Consider the following 15,442-nt stretch of genomic DNA (forward strand, 5'->3'; position numbering starts at 1 on the left):
CAAAAGTAGCATTCAGACCAATGGGACTCACCTTCTACTAATTCCTGATATATTTCTTTTGATTGATATTTCTACATGTGTGAGATTTATCAGCATAGGCAATCTTCTCAGCTAAATATTTTCTTTTCCTCTTCCTTCCAAACGGTGCATTTAAAACATGCATTGACAATCTTTCCTCCAGCTTTATTTAGCAGAACAGGTAGCCTGGATATCCCCATCATCCTGGAGATATTTATGCATTTCTGTTTCTTCCCTTCATTTCTCACATTTTCATTATTTCTTGTGTATTTAAGAAATGGGTTACTTTTCAGGGGTGATGTAATAAAATAGGGCACATTCAAAGTTGATGTGTTTTTCAATAAAGGCTGCTGAGTTGAAAGGAATATTCACCAAGGAGAATATTCACAAATCAACTGACAGTGGATATTTGGTAGCTGCAAGGTATCTCAACAGTGGGCTGCGTATCAGAATATTTAATAGTGCTGCACCAAGCTCACTTCTAAGGAACACCACAAATTATTTTTATAGAATCATGCCATAAGCTCAATAAAATTGTATGATGACTTCTTAGGACAGCTTACCTCAACTGAGTGCCCTCTGGATATCTTGGACCGCATCCCATCCTCTATGAAAGGGCTGGCTGAAGACAAAGGGCTCCTAGTACCAAACATGTGGAAAACAGCCAGTTGAGGAAAAAATGACTTGGAGCAATGTTATCCAACCTTGGCAACTTTAAGACATGTTGACTTCAGTTCCAAGAATTCCCCAGCCAGCACGTCATGCCCATGAGTGGCTGGGGAATTCTAGGAGTTGAAATCCACAAGTCTTAATGTTGCCAAGGTTGGACACCCCTTAGAGCTTTTCTCCACTTTAATCTCACCGTGGCACAAATGTAACACAGTAGTGCTTTTTTCTGCTGTGACCTGAGGACATTGCCCCATCCTCATCCCTAGCCCATGATTGAGACAACTCTGCTTAGCTGTCCTGGTATTAAGACACTACGGGTAGTCCTCAATGTACAACAGTTCATTTAGTGACCATTCAAGGTTAAAACAGCGGTGAAAAGTGACTTATGACCATTTTTCACTCTTATGACTGTTGCAGCATCCCTATGGTCATGTGATTTACATTTGGATGCTTGACAACTGACTCACATTTATGATGGTTGCAGTGTCCTGGGGTAATGTGATTCCCTTTTGCGACCTTCTGACAAGCAAACTCAATGGGGAAGCCAGTTCATTTAACAGCTGTGTGACTAAACTGCCATGATTTACTTAACAAATTTGGCAAGAAAAGTCATAAAATGGGGCAAAACTCACTTAACAAATTTCTCACTTAGCAACATAAATTCTGGGCTCAATTGTAGTCGTAAGTCAAGGATTACCTGTATTCCCCCACCCACCCACCTTCCAACATTGTCCAAAAACAGCATCAAGGGGATAAAATCTGTCAGGATCTATCACATCTTGTGGAGGGCAGCCAGCAAGCTGTGTTGATTGCAAACAGAGGTTGGATGGGCCAACATGGAAAGACCTAATGCAACTTTTTTTCAGTTGCAACTGCAGGCATCTGGACATGTTTCCTCAGAACATAAACATCCATTTTGATGGGAGGGGCTCACCCAGCTTGGGAGCATCTCCACTTTAAACTGGGCTATCCAGTGAGCCCAAATCACCACAAATGGTGTCATACCCCTGCTGGAGTCTGACTCAGAGGGAGAGATGGAACAGCTGACAGGAGTGGGAGTGTGGCTCCTGTGGTTGTGGAGGAAACTGGGGAAGGGTACAGGCTGGATGGGCATTCAGAGGACGACCCAGGCCCATCCCTCTTCATCCTAGGGCACGCAGGAGGAGCGGATAAGGGAGAGACATGAGTGGTGTGGTCTATGGGGAGGAAGGGCCCTGATCCCCTTGATGGGCTGCAGCTGGGAGGACTGGTTAAAAGGACAAACTGTGCATGGCAAAGTTGCTGGAAGTAAAGTGTGCATTCTTGTCTGAGCTTATCTGTGTTTTGGCTTCTTCCCAACTGGTTGCTGCCTTATCTGGTAGAATTCTGCAATTAATCATCCTTGCCTGCTGTAGCAATTCCTTCAGTGTGGTGTGTTGGGTTTTTTATTTTGAATTAACTTTACTTTGGGTGCGGACTGCATTTACTCCCTCAGTAAACTGTTTTAAGAATTTGATATCCTGCCTAGGATAATTGGACATTGGGGCCAAGTTGGAGGCATTAAAGGGATTTTCTTCTATTTTTGTGACTTGGTTATTTTTGTGTCACACCCCGGGTCATCACAAATGGATTATTGCTTCCATTCTTCATCTGCAATGACACATAATACCTCAACATTCTGCCTCTCCTTGCTTTAAATGCCATTTGGTCACACTCAAATATCCTTGATCCCTCAAGAATATTACTATCCCAGGTACCACTGCATCACTCACACATCCAATCTGAGTTTGATCTACCATAGCAACATCAGAAGCCACCAAAATTTAGCAGGTAAAGCTTTTCAAGATCTAAAGGATAGTTTTGCCTTTTTACCAGCTTAGTTTTATGTTTTAAATTTTATGTCACATAGTATGCCCTATTTTAATTGTGACGCTTCTGACAAATAAACAAACCAGCTTAGCTTATGGTTGTCTCCTTGCAGTTACAAATTCCAGATCTGGGCAGGGTTTTTTTGGTTTCTTCCAGCTAAAGGATCTAGAATGAAGTAAAACTTTCAATATAGGGAGCCAGCCCCTTTTATTTTCCTTCTCCCTTTGCCCTTGAAGCTATTAAAGGCACCAAGCTTATGCAGTTTGCTAACCTAATTTGGGCCTTTCCAAGGCTTTATGTTGTCCTCACACAAGGAAGATTTTGTAGGTAAGGCAGGGTTTATGTAAGCAGGCTTGTCCCATCTTCCTCCAATGAATTTTAAACGTAAGCAAGTTAAGAGTTGATCTGCACTAATCTGCCTGTGCGTAGTAAATATGGTTGTAAGGAGCTTGTTGTGGTCAAGACAAGGTTGAGAGAAAAGGTGTAGCCAATCCTTTCCACTCTGAAATTCCACCTACCAGCCTCTTCCTCCATCTTGCATATGCCCAAAGTTTACGAATAACAGCTCTTAAAAATGACAAAGAATTACCGTAATACAACAAAACTTCCTTTTCATTCCTTAGTTTGACCGCAAGCACCACCTGGTGGAAAGATTAAAAATGGAATGCAAGCAGTTGCCCTAGAAGAGAGCGCAAACAATGGGTGTTTCATTTTCAAAATATGGCAAAGAAGATTCAAATCTACCCAGAGCTCATTTCAATTTATTTCATCCTTTGTGGTCTCAAAGTTACATGAATGAATTCTAGGTGCACGCTCCAGGTTCAAAACACCTTCCACTGAAATTGAGTTAAACCTATGGAAAACAGCAATTAAAAATCTTGAATTGGGACTGGAGAGGAATATCTTCAACTGCCACCCAATCGTGAAACTCATTAGGGGATCTTGGGTAAGCATAACCTACTTTGCAAGGTTAGTAGATCAGGGGTGGGCAACTATGCCTCATTTATGACCTGTGGACAATTCCCAGAATTCCGGAACCAGCCATGCACAGGAATTTGATTTTTTAAATTCATTTTATAGTTTTAAATGTGGTTTTTATGTTCCGTAAGCCACCTTGAGTCACCATGAGTGAATAGGCGGCAACATAAATTTAATAAATAAATAAATAGTAAATCAAAGCAGTTTTAGCCTTCCTGTGGAGTCGATTTCCTGGTCTGATCCATCTAATGGGGTTGACAGAAATGCAACCCTGCAAGGCAAAGAATTCCAACCCCTAATTTATACTCATAGTATTTTTATGGTCTCTCAACATTCCCTCCCTCCCTAGCTATCAAGTGGGACTATTGCTCTGAACATGCATAGTAGGACAGACGTATATGTGCATGCACATCCATGTGTAGCTGAGACCTATGTAGAGAAGGGTAAGCAAAGTTTGTATTACTTTCTAATGTTTTCTACCTACACTAGTAGGAGCCAATGCAGGGCAGCTGATACTGCTGGATTCTGACTCAGGCCTAAGCCTCACCTTGCACACCCATCATCAAGGGAGGCTGGGCCACTTAAAACTTAGGCCCCAGATGATGCAACAGAAATGGACTCATTTGGCTAAGGATCTTTTGGTGTTTCTAACTGCTTTCTGGATTCAGGATTTGTGGGAGAAACAATACTGAATATTCCAAAACAGCAGCAAGCAGGTTCTTAAGAAATGTAATTTTCCCCCATTGTTTTACTGCAGGGTAGAAAGCCTACACCTACTTCAAAATGCATAATATTGGACTAAACAGGTACACACACACAACATGCAGCACTGCCCTCTGCTGGCCTCTGATAAGTTCAACAATCATGGTCTCAATGCAAGTGCTTCTTCAGAAAAAGGTAGAGATATCCACATTTACAATTACAGAACCACTGGTATTTTCCCCTACCTTTTAGGCCTATCTAGGTTGGAGGACACAACACACAGCTTGAACTTTTGGGAACTCTGAACTTCTGTGGCTGCTGAACCAGTTAAGTTTTCCAGCTGTTTTGAAATGGGAACTATGCAGAACACAAAAAGACCATTAAAAAAAACAAGTCTCACCATACAACTCCCCCAACTTTGCATCACCTTTTCTACATCACTTCTGGTTTCCATCCCCCAAATCTAAAAAAAAAGGGGGGGGGGGAATCTCATATGCTCAGTTTAAAATGTAACCATCCATTATCACTCTTTGTGTGAAAAGCATTTTCTATTGTGTCTTAGGTGGTCCAGTTTTCATTGGGTGATCTGCATTTGACTGAGAAAAACTTTTTTCAAAACCTAACATTATGGATCAATGGCTTCTGCTTTGGGACCATTTTAGAGGCCTATTTCTGGCCCTGCACTGCAATGTCCCTTTGGAGAAGCATTGCAAACTAGGTGGCAAAAATAACTTTCACTGTTATACATCAGCATAAACTGTGGTGAGAAAATTTATTTTGATTTCTTGATATGCTTCGCTAGTTCCCATGCAGATGAGCCTGATCAAGGGAACAGTGTTCCTCAAGCTGGAAAGGAACCCAGCTTGAATTGGCAAGGTACTCATTAACAACACTTAAGCATGATGAACAAACTTCTCTGTAGTTACAGGACGACTGTTCACTTGAAGAGGTCCATGGACAAATCAGGAATCACCTCAACGTTCTTGACACAACTGAAGTCAAATAAATCCCTACATGGACTGTATGAATTCTCAATGAGAAACATCAACTATCAATTTGATACTGATGGAAAAAAATCCCTACTCCTTCTACTCTTGATACATGAAGTTATTTGTTAATTATTTATGCCACCCATCTCACTGTTGAAGTGATTCTTCATTGTAGATCAGGGGTGTCCAACCTTAGCAACTTTAAGACTTGTGGACTTCAACTCCCAGAATTCCTCAGCCAGCAAAGCTGGCTGAGGAATTCTGGGAGTTGAAGTCCACAAGTAAAATGCCTGGTGGACACCTGTTGTAGATAGATGTGGAAATGAAGAGAGGAATGTTCAGGAATGGCACCAATCCTGTTAAGCCTTCCCTTAGATCTAATGAACTCCACCGTTATCTTGTGGTTTTCTTTCAAAAACTATTCAATTTCAAAATAATCAGCACCATAAACATGTACACTCTTATTTTGAATAAATGGTACTGAAATTTTAATTTTATTGATTTGTTTCCATTCATATAGGATATTTACTTCAGAAAAGTAATAGGTTAAAAAAAATCTTTGATGGACTTGCTGCTTTGGGAAAATTCCACAAAATATTTATATAAAAGTTTTTAAGCATCAATAAAAACTAGGTAATAAGACAAGGGCAAGCAGATTTTGAGTTGCTCTGTGATGGCACTTGTAGGCAATGACAAAGGGTCTGAATTGTTGAGTACTGAATGGATACAGAAATACTGTACAAATAAACTAGGTGCAATAAGTATTAGGTTTCTAAGCAGAATACACTACCTCATGTTGTTCAGTGCTGATTGGATGGGGCAAATAGGAACATCAATTGTTTTATAGGCCTATCTGCTCATCTTGTCCTGAACCTCTGGCACAGAACTGCACCTCTGTGGCCAGCAAGTTCACAAATTAGCTTAGCCATTGCAAGTTAATGTTTAAGTGTAAAATTCTGGCCAGCCATTTCTCAGAAAGCCCCTCTGAGGGCTATCATAAAATCACCTGCACTAAAATGACCCAGAGAACCATTTTCTTTGCTTAAAACACCCATGTTTTAAATGCATGAATGTACCCTTCAACAGAGATCACTCAGTTCTAGCAAACTGCCATATAGACAAGCAGATATTCCCAGAACAGCCATTCCAGCTTCCCCTTACCTGAACATCTAGATCTACACAACTCCTAAACATAAGAGTCTCATTTTGACCTGTGTAGCTAAGACACATAATTCTATAAATATACCTGCCCTCATGTCCACACCTGAAAATCATAGCAACAAACTAGAACAAAGAACAAAAGTACCTCTTCCCACCTCAACTGAGTTCTGCCCTTTTGGGCTTTCAAGGCCTTCATTTTAAGAAGAGGAAACAAGGTGCCCTCCACACAGTCCCCACCCCGCTTCATATGATGGCACAACCGTACATTAAAAGCCTTCCTTAGAAAACAAAGGCATTTAATAGATTTTTCTGCTTTTATAATTTAAATAACTTAAAGACTGAAAAGAAAAACCCGACAAGGGCAAGACAAAGTTGGACTGCAGTCTCAAAGTGAAGGTGGCAGAGGAAAAGAGGAGATTGAATATGTACTATGGAACCCCAAATGCCCACAACCTGCCTGTTTCGGACCCTCAAACCTCACCCCCCCATCCCCTAAAGCCGCCGAAGGGCTCGCTTCTTGTCAGTCTTCTTCTTGGAAGCCAATTTCTTGTCTCTGTCACCTGCGTGTTTCTTGGCCATGGGACCCTCCCCGGAGGCACCTGCTGAAGAGGAGCAAGGCTCAGCAGGGTTCTTTGTATGCAAGCCGGAGGAGGGTTGGGCATGAATCTCGGTTAGAAGCTGAGCTCGGGAAGCGTACTCCTCATAGTTCTCCAGCAGGAGGCGCCCTGCTTCCTCATTTAGGGCGGATTCCGGGTTGGGATGGATCAGCAAACACTTGATGGTCTGGAGCAGGAGCAAAATAAGGAAATCAGAGTTACAAGAGGGGGGAATGTCTATGGAGATCAGTCATCCAGGTCATGGCTGCCCCAAAATGTGTTTTTTTCAAAAGGCAACTGGACTTTCTTGTTTTCATTTGAAGACGTTTCACTACTCATCCAAGAAGTTCTTCAGTTCTGACTAACTGTGGTGTTCATATAATGACCAGATTCGCTTAATGGCTGCCACAATAAAGCGGTCAGTCAGAACTGAAGAAGCTTCTTGGATGAGAAGCGCAATGTTTTCAAGGGAAAACGAAGTCCAGTTGCCTTTTGAAAAAGCACCTTTGGGAAGAGGGAGGAATCCTCAGACAAGACCCAAACATTCAGGGCCAGCAGAAGATAGATACCGGCAAGTCTCCTATTCCCTCTAAGGACTAGCCTGACTTCCACCCTTGATGAGCTTATTTCCTTCTGACTCTCCACCAAAGAGGTTTCCTTCAGACTCCTGAAGGAATGGAGAAGAGACATAGGGTTTGGTCACTGGCCAAACAGTACAAAACTCTGAGAAAGCAAAATACAGCTTTTTATACCATAGTTGAGTCCAAAAATTGTCTTGCTAAGCGAGACAGTTGTTAAGTGAATTTTGCCCCATTTTATTTGACCTTTCTTGCCACAGTTAAGTGAATCACTATAGCTGTTAAGTTAGTAACATGGTTGTTAAGTGAATCTGGCTTCCCCATTGACCTTGTCAGAAGGTTGCAAAAAGTGATCACCTGACCCCGGGAGTCAGTTGCCAAGCATTCAAATTTTGATCATGTATCTACAGTGGTCATTAAGTGTGAAAAACAGTCATAAGTCACTTTTTTCAGTGCTGCTGTAGTTTTGAGTGGTCACTAAATGAACTGTTGCAAGCTGAGAACTACCTGTACAGGGCAGGAGACATGCAATTTTCTCTTTCTGCAAATCATTGTGACTGCAATAAAGCTACAGTTCCCAATGTACTTCTAAATGAATACACAAGGAATGCTTACGGCAACATTTTGAGGCATACTGGTTGGGGGCATGGAAGTACGTGCACTTTTGTAGGCAGACAAGGCCACCTGGATGGCTATGAATGATTGATCTGCAGCAAAGGCTAGAAAGCCGTATAGCACCCCAAGGAGTCTGATCTGAAAATCAATGCATCAAAAACCAAGACAGTTATGTTTGATAAGAAAAATGAGGCAAATTATTGCAGGTTATTCTTAAATGGTTAAAAAAAAAACCATGAGCAAGCAGGTGAATTTGCCTAGTTTGGTACAGTGTTTACTGAAGATGAGGAAATGGTTGGAGAAATGTGACGGTTTGTGAACACTGGTAGTAAAATAGTGGATAGTATCTGTCCAGTTGCCAGGAAGGAAGATTTGGTGAAAGAACTGAAAATGATAGCCTCGAGAGCGTTTCTGCTTTTTTTATTGTATGGAAGTGCACAAACATAAAAGTTGGATGCAATGGGAGTGTGTGTGTGTGTGTGTGATTGATCAAGAGATAGTGTCAAGAATGGATGAGGACTGAATACAAAAGTGAGTGATCTGTAAGAATGAGGTACACTGTCCGACTTCGGTTTGTCGGCTTCGCGGCGGCAGGGATTTGCGACTCGAGCGATCCCTGCCGCGCTAGCCGCTTTTGGTGCTCCGATCCGGACGGGTCCGGGAGCTAGGCTACCCTGCAGGGGGTAGCTGAAGATAGGGGGATCCGGAGGGGTTTGGGGTGTTGCAGACCCCCTCCCCGGCCGGCAGAACCCCTTTTCCCAAGGCGGTGCAGCGGCGGTCCGCAATGGCCGCCACAAAGAAGCCGGCAGCTGGGCAAGTATGCGCAGGAGGAAGAGGAGAAAGCTTTTGAGAGTGAAAGTTTTCTTGGTTGATCCAGGACTCTAAGATACATTTAATTTAATTCCTGGAAATGATGGTTTTTGGATGATTCTTTCCACAAGAGAAAATAAGCGGCAATTCTGAGGTGCTGAAAGGAAAGTTTATTCTCCCTCCCGACGGAATTAATAAATGGATATTGAGAAACCTGTTTTTTTCAGGTAAAACTAGCTTTATGGGATAAGTCGGAAGGGAGAGGACAAAAATATATTCATCTGGTTTGATTTTGTTGGAGGAGATGCCTTAAGGATTTGAAGACAGAAATATAACTCCAATAAGGCTTCAAAATACAGATTTGGACTTTCTTTTTCTTTTGTCTGATACTACCCCTGGAAGGAAAGGGAGAATTTTGTCTTGGCTTGGATTGATTGAGGATTGTGGATTTTGGGATTGTTTTACTTCTTTTTGAAATATCTTGGTTGGTGTAAGAAGAAAAGAGGAAAAAGAAAAGAAAAGATCCATAATGGCTTTTTCTTTTGAGGAACTGAGGGAAGAATATGAGCAAACAAAAACAGCCTGTAAAGATGGTATGGAAAAAGCCTTCCTATTTTTAGAAATGGCGCTGGTTAACTATCAACAAACAATACAACAGATGGAAGCAGAAGAACAACAAGAAGAAGACGAAGACGCCATCTTTAATGAATCCCTAAAATTTAACTAAGAAAGAAGGAAGGAAGAAAGCGAGGAAAATGAAGGACTTAAGATCTAAAAAAACATTTAAGAAAAGAAAAATATGATGCAAATTAAATATAATGATAGTAAACAAAAAAAAAGGGAATACAACAGAGAAGGGATGCCAGCAAGGCAGAGGCTAGAAGAAGGGGGGTAGGAAGATTTGGTGGGGAAGAAAGAAAGGGGAAAGGCGGAGAAAAGCCACAAAGTTTTGAAATTAGATGGGAAAAGAGGAATTTTTTTTAGGGACAAAGGGTAAAGTACAATTTCTTTAAAAAAGATTTTGCAAGGTACATAAGATGGTATTGTAACATCTGTATTAGAAATAGAAAATTAGAATGGCTTAAGAATTAATAAGAAATTAAAATGTTGAAATGTTTAATGATGATTGATTTTAAAATGTAATAAAATATTAAAGGGAAAGGCAATGGGAATGTTATAAGATTTAATATTTAGATTTATTACTCAACTATGTATTTAGGAGGGCACTATGTATTTAAACATTTTTGATTTATTACGCTGTTTTTATTGTTATTAAAAGAAAAATTAGTAGATAGAATGTACCAAGCAGAATCAGATTGGGTATTAGGTGTTATTATAAATGTTAATCTAATTAATTTAGGGGAGGATAGAAAGGCATCATACTCTGATTAGTGATTTCAGGAGAAATTCTTTTTTTCATTATAAGGAATGAGATAGAGGGATAATAAAGAATGGGCAAAAGATACAAACATAATGATTTAAATTAAGATGGATTAAATAAGATAGAATTATGAAGAGTGAAATGTGTGGAGAAGTTTATATAGAAGATATAGAATGGTAAACAAAATAGGTAATGATATGTAAGATGAGCATGAATATAATTAAATCCCATATAAAGAGAGGTACCTGGGGCAAGTTACTTTCCTAAAAGATTTTTATATGTTTGTTTGTTGTGTGTCTATGTTTTTGAGAGTATTAATAAAACCTTTTAGAAATATAGAATGAGAATAATGGTAATCAAGTCAGAAAGAAATAGATGAAATAATAATAGTGAAATTGAATAAGAGTAAAGAGAAGTAAAGAGAAATTGGATAAGAAGCATTTTTATGCTCATATGGAAATGGCTTAAAATAGAATTGTATTGTATAAGATAAGGTTTTATCTGACTTGTAAAATTTATAATGGAAAAAGGTTCAAATATGTAATGGTTGATGATGATTTGTTTGTTTTTGAAATTAATAAAATTTGCTTAAAAAAAAAAAGAATGAGGTACACTGAACTGGTTTAGTGATACAGAAGGAATGAAGATGAAATCACAAAACAAGTACAGTGGTACTTTGGTACAAGTAGTCCTTGACTTACAACAGTTCATTTAGTGACCGTTCAAAGCAGGGGTGGACTGACTGGTTTCAAACTCTTGCCTTATTCAAGTGTGAGAAGCATGATGACTTCTACAACACTGTTTCCAACCCTGAAATTCGAATCCAAGCCTTCGGTGGTCATACATTCCCTTTTTGCAGACAGTGGTACCATCTCACGGCCCCAAGCCATGTTTCAGTTTCAGCTCCGGGATTTTAGAATATTTAATGTGCATATGTGTGACTTTCTTCAAAATAGGTCATGCAAAGATTTGGAATGAGCTATTGAGGAAAAAAAATTCCCAAACTATACACCTAGTCCTTGAGTTGCACTAGTTCATTTAGTGACCCCCCTCAAACTTACAAGAGCATTGAAAAAATGACTTATGGCCGTTTTTCACACTTACAACCGTTGCAATATTTCCCATGGTCACGTGATCAAAATTCAGATGCTTGGCAACTGACTCATGTTTATGATAGTTGCAGTATCTGGGATCATGTGATCCCTTTTGCAACCTTCTGACAAGCAAAGTCAGTGAGGAAGCCAGATTCACTTAACATGTTACTAACATGTTACTTAATGTTACTACACACTGCAGTGATTCACTTAACAACTGTGGCAAGAATTGGCATAAAATGGGGCAGAATTCACTTAACTATCTCGCCTAGTAACAGAAATTTGGGGCTCAATTGTGGTTGTAAGTCAAGAACTACCTATGTTTATTTTTTTCAAAAATATGTATAGCAAAACGGCCTCTTTAGTTAGGGAGTTTTGGGAGGCAGAAATTATATTCTGTTTTGCTCACTTAGTTTCCAGATGAAAAAAGCAGAGAATGGCTGTTCAGTATTTACACACAGCTATGTGGAAGAAATAAAAAAGAAGGACGGGGTTGCATGTGGAAAGCATTTTAGTTAAGAGACTTTGTATTATTGGATTAATTTATAAGATGTGTTCTGGTTAATCTCTATGCTGGTCTGGTGCAGTTTTGCCTTTAGGAATGAAGAAGAGTATAAGTGGTCTTAAAACATTTCAAAATGGTGCTTCTGAGCTTTCTTAATTTGTAGATATGTTTGCATTTAATTAAACACTTAAAAAGCTACACAAATAATGTTTTATAAAATATAAGTGAAGGGGGGAATTAACTATGGAAAGCTTATAATTGTTCCCATAGAAGTATGATATTTAATTGAAAAGTAATGTTAAAGATGTTAAGACTTTAATGAATATTATTGATAGAATTGAATTGGAATGGAATGTTGTTTTAATTATATACATTTATAATTTTTCTTTTTTAAGAATACAGTGTGTATTTTAAGAATGTACCAAGCAGAATCCGAATGGAAGTTATGTTATTGAATGTTACAACTTTAGGGAAAAGATATAAAGGCGTCATACTCCAATCAGTAACTACAGGAGAAATTTGGTTTAATGAGAAAAGATAATAGATAATTGAAACAGGACAAAAAATATAAATACAATGATTTGAATTGAGATGAGATAATTAAAATAAAATTGAGAAAATTAAAAGAGGGGAGAAGCTATGCAGAAAATGTAAAATAGTAATAAGATATGGAATAGAATATAAAAATGAGCATGAACCTGAATTTGTGTCTGTACGAAGAAATGTAACCCAGGATTATGCTACTTTCAAAAAAGATGTTTTATTTGTATTTTTTTTTCTCTTTGTGAAAACTCAAATAAAATTTACAAAAAACAAAAACAAAAAGAAATAATCAACTATAAATTTGTAAGTCATTTGTAAACTGCCAGGTGTCCCTGGAGATTCAGTGGTATACAAATGTAATAAATAAAGGAAAATAAATAGTTATTGGTGAACTCCATTAAGAATAGCCAACACAGCTCGCAAAGCTTAATTCCTCATTTTTCCTGCTGCCAGTGTGCAGCACGAGAGGGGATTAAAAAAGCCGTGTTTTGTCCTTGTCCAACTTTTATCCTGCTTCTTCCAGCACACCTTTCCAAGTCCTGAGTTTTTGATTCTAAAATCCCGGAGCTGAAATTGAAACATGGCTTGGGACCATGAGATGGTGCCACTGTCTGCAAAAACCTTTGTCAACATTTGCTAGGCATTTCCACCCACTTTTGGGGATGGAAAAAGTGCATCTTATACTCTGAAAAATACGGTAAATCTTTTCAATCACTGTCAATTGGTCCTCTGTACGTGTTTGGAGGAATTTTAGGCCATTCCTCCTTACAGAACACTTCAGATTTGTTTGTGGGCCTCTTCAGATGAACTCCATGCTTCAGATCCTTCCACATTTCTATAGGATTATTTATGTTTTTTAATCATTGATCGCTAACTTGTGCCAGTCACATCTACCTGACCCACCAGAGTGGGGAGGCAAGGAATGTTGCGGGTCCCATCCCCTAGGGAGATACACCTGGTGGGACCCAGAAGAAAGGCCTTCTCCAGGTTGGCTCCCTCTCTCTGGAACATCATTCCCCCAGAGATTAGAATGGCTCCCACTCTTAACACTCTTCTGGAAGGCACTGAAGACCTGGTTCTGCCAGCAGGCATGGGGAACCCAGAGTGGGATGAAGCCCATTAAATGGCTTGTGTGATGTATTGTCGCCGCGGTGAGGGGCTATTATATTATTTTATTTTTATTAGTTTTTTTTATATATGTTTTTATTTGTATCCCTGTAGGACACCTTGAGCCGCCAAGTGCGAATAGCCGGCAACATAATTTTTCTAATAAAGAAATTTGCTTTGTTTCCATTGATTTTAATTGTTACCCACCCAGAATCATGTATGAGATAGCTAGCCATACAAATTGTTTAAATAAACAAACAAATAAGGCCAAGGCTTTCCAAACTATTAACTTTATACATCTTTATACATCTCTGACTATATGAGTCTACATGCTTTTGGGTCACTGTCTTGCTGCACGATCCACTTTGTTCTGAGTAGACAGATACACAGACAGATACTCTGAAATTTTTCTGTAAAAAATTGCTGGTACACTGAGAGGCAGTTTGGGGATATTATGATAGTAAGTTGAGGACTACATGTATACATAGTCCTATGTGTTTCTGCACATGCCTAAGAAGAATAAAATAATCTCTTTGGAGTCCGCTATCTGCCATCCTGGGATCTACCCAGTTAAAAACACTACCTACCAGCAGGACATGTCGGATGCCAAGTTCTGCTTTCCAGTCTTTCTTGAGGACGTTGACACAGATCTCCCCATTGGCACCCACATTGGGGTGGAAGATTTTGGTCAGAAAGTAGCCTTTTGGTGGACTGGCAGGGAAGTCTTTGCCGAGAATCAGCTTCATGCGGAAGAGGCCACCAGAGTAAGGAGTACCTTCTACAAAGGGAAGAAAAGAAAAAGAGAGGTCTTGACTTACGAGCAGTTCCGATGAACCTACCTAGGGGGTACTTATGACCCAGCTTTGAAGTTCCAATGGCTGCTCCCCCTGGTCACGACTACACTTTGGGAGTTCGGCAACCAGACCATCTCCTGGGATCACATTAACATCTTTTACAGCAGTTTTGCCAAAAACCAGCACTTATTTCCAATTTTCAGCAAAAGCAATGGTTCACTTAATGACTGTGGTGTTCACGTAGTTACCACAGATTCATTTAATGGCTGCCAGAAAAAAGGAAGTAAAATCACGTTTGCTGTGACTGACTCTTTACAACCAACATAAGTTACAACCACGCCGGCCAGGCTCCATTACAGTCATAAATGAAGGATTATCTGTATGATGAATATCTTCTTGAGTAAGGCTCACATTTCCAACATCCAACTTTTTCCTTCCTATTGACCAATAATTCAAGATGGGCTGCCTTCTCCGGTATGATTCTCTGAATAGAGCAGCATAATCACTATAGTTCAATCTTGAGATGCAACCCTTAAAAAAAGTCCCCAAAGATGAACCCTCTTTCAAGTAACCCTCTCTTACCAGGTCCTTCAATGGTGACCTGCACATCTGTAATGTCCTCCTCATTGGGAAACACCTTGATGCCCTCAGGTGGATCTGATGTTAGAGCGGAGACTTCCTTGTAGACCAGCCGGATCACATGTGGAGGCAGGTTTTCAACATTGGAATTCTGAAGTATTGAGAGAAATGGGAAAATAAAAGAATGTGACTCTCACCTAAAAATAATATCTTACTCGATGCAGCAAGGATCAAAATGCTCCAAACAGCACTCACCAAAACACACCCAAAAGGAAGACAACTTTCCATGACACTGTAACATCTTTACTCTGGACTTAATAGGTTTTGGCCTGCAATGTCTTCTTCAAAGAATACTTATGAAAGCAAAGCTTGTACAGATTTTTTAAAAAATCTACATTTTAATCATTCAAATGTATAAGGCTGTTTGATCAAAATCAGGGGTGTCAAACTCAAGGCCCGCGGGCCGGATCCGGTC

The 15,442-nt window shown here is 39.6% G+C and overlaps 1 protein-coding gene across 1 annotated transcript; it reads right to left on the minus strand.

The window, feature by feature from the left end:
- Positions 1-6: 6 nt before the first annotated feature.
- On the minus strand, positions 7-15,118 carry LOC113426402 (ubiquitin-conjugating enzyme E2 S-like; the record flags this gene model as incomplete). The annotated part of the gene is made up of 4 exons (XM_087948489.1): positions 7-5,368; positions 5,504-7,148; positions 14,182-14,372; positions 14,971-15,118. Coding segments are annotated over 3 exons (630 nt in total), but the record flags the coding sequence as incomplete, so codon positions are not given.
- Between the last annotated feature and the right edge of the window lie 324 nt (positions 15,119-15,442).

Source organism: Notechis scutatus, unplaced genomic scaffold (genome assembly GCF_049901735.1).
Source record: "Notechis scutatus isolate UNSWTSFEM ecotype Mainland unplaced genomic scaffold, rNotScu1.2 NSCUCTG114, whole genome shotgun sequence".
In the NCBI taxonomy this organism is placed as follows: domain Eukaryota; kingdom Metazoa; phylum Chordata; class Lepidosauria; order Squamata; family Elapidae; genus Notechis; species Notechis scutatus.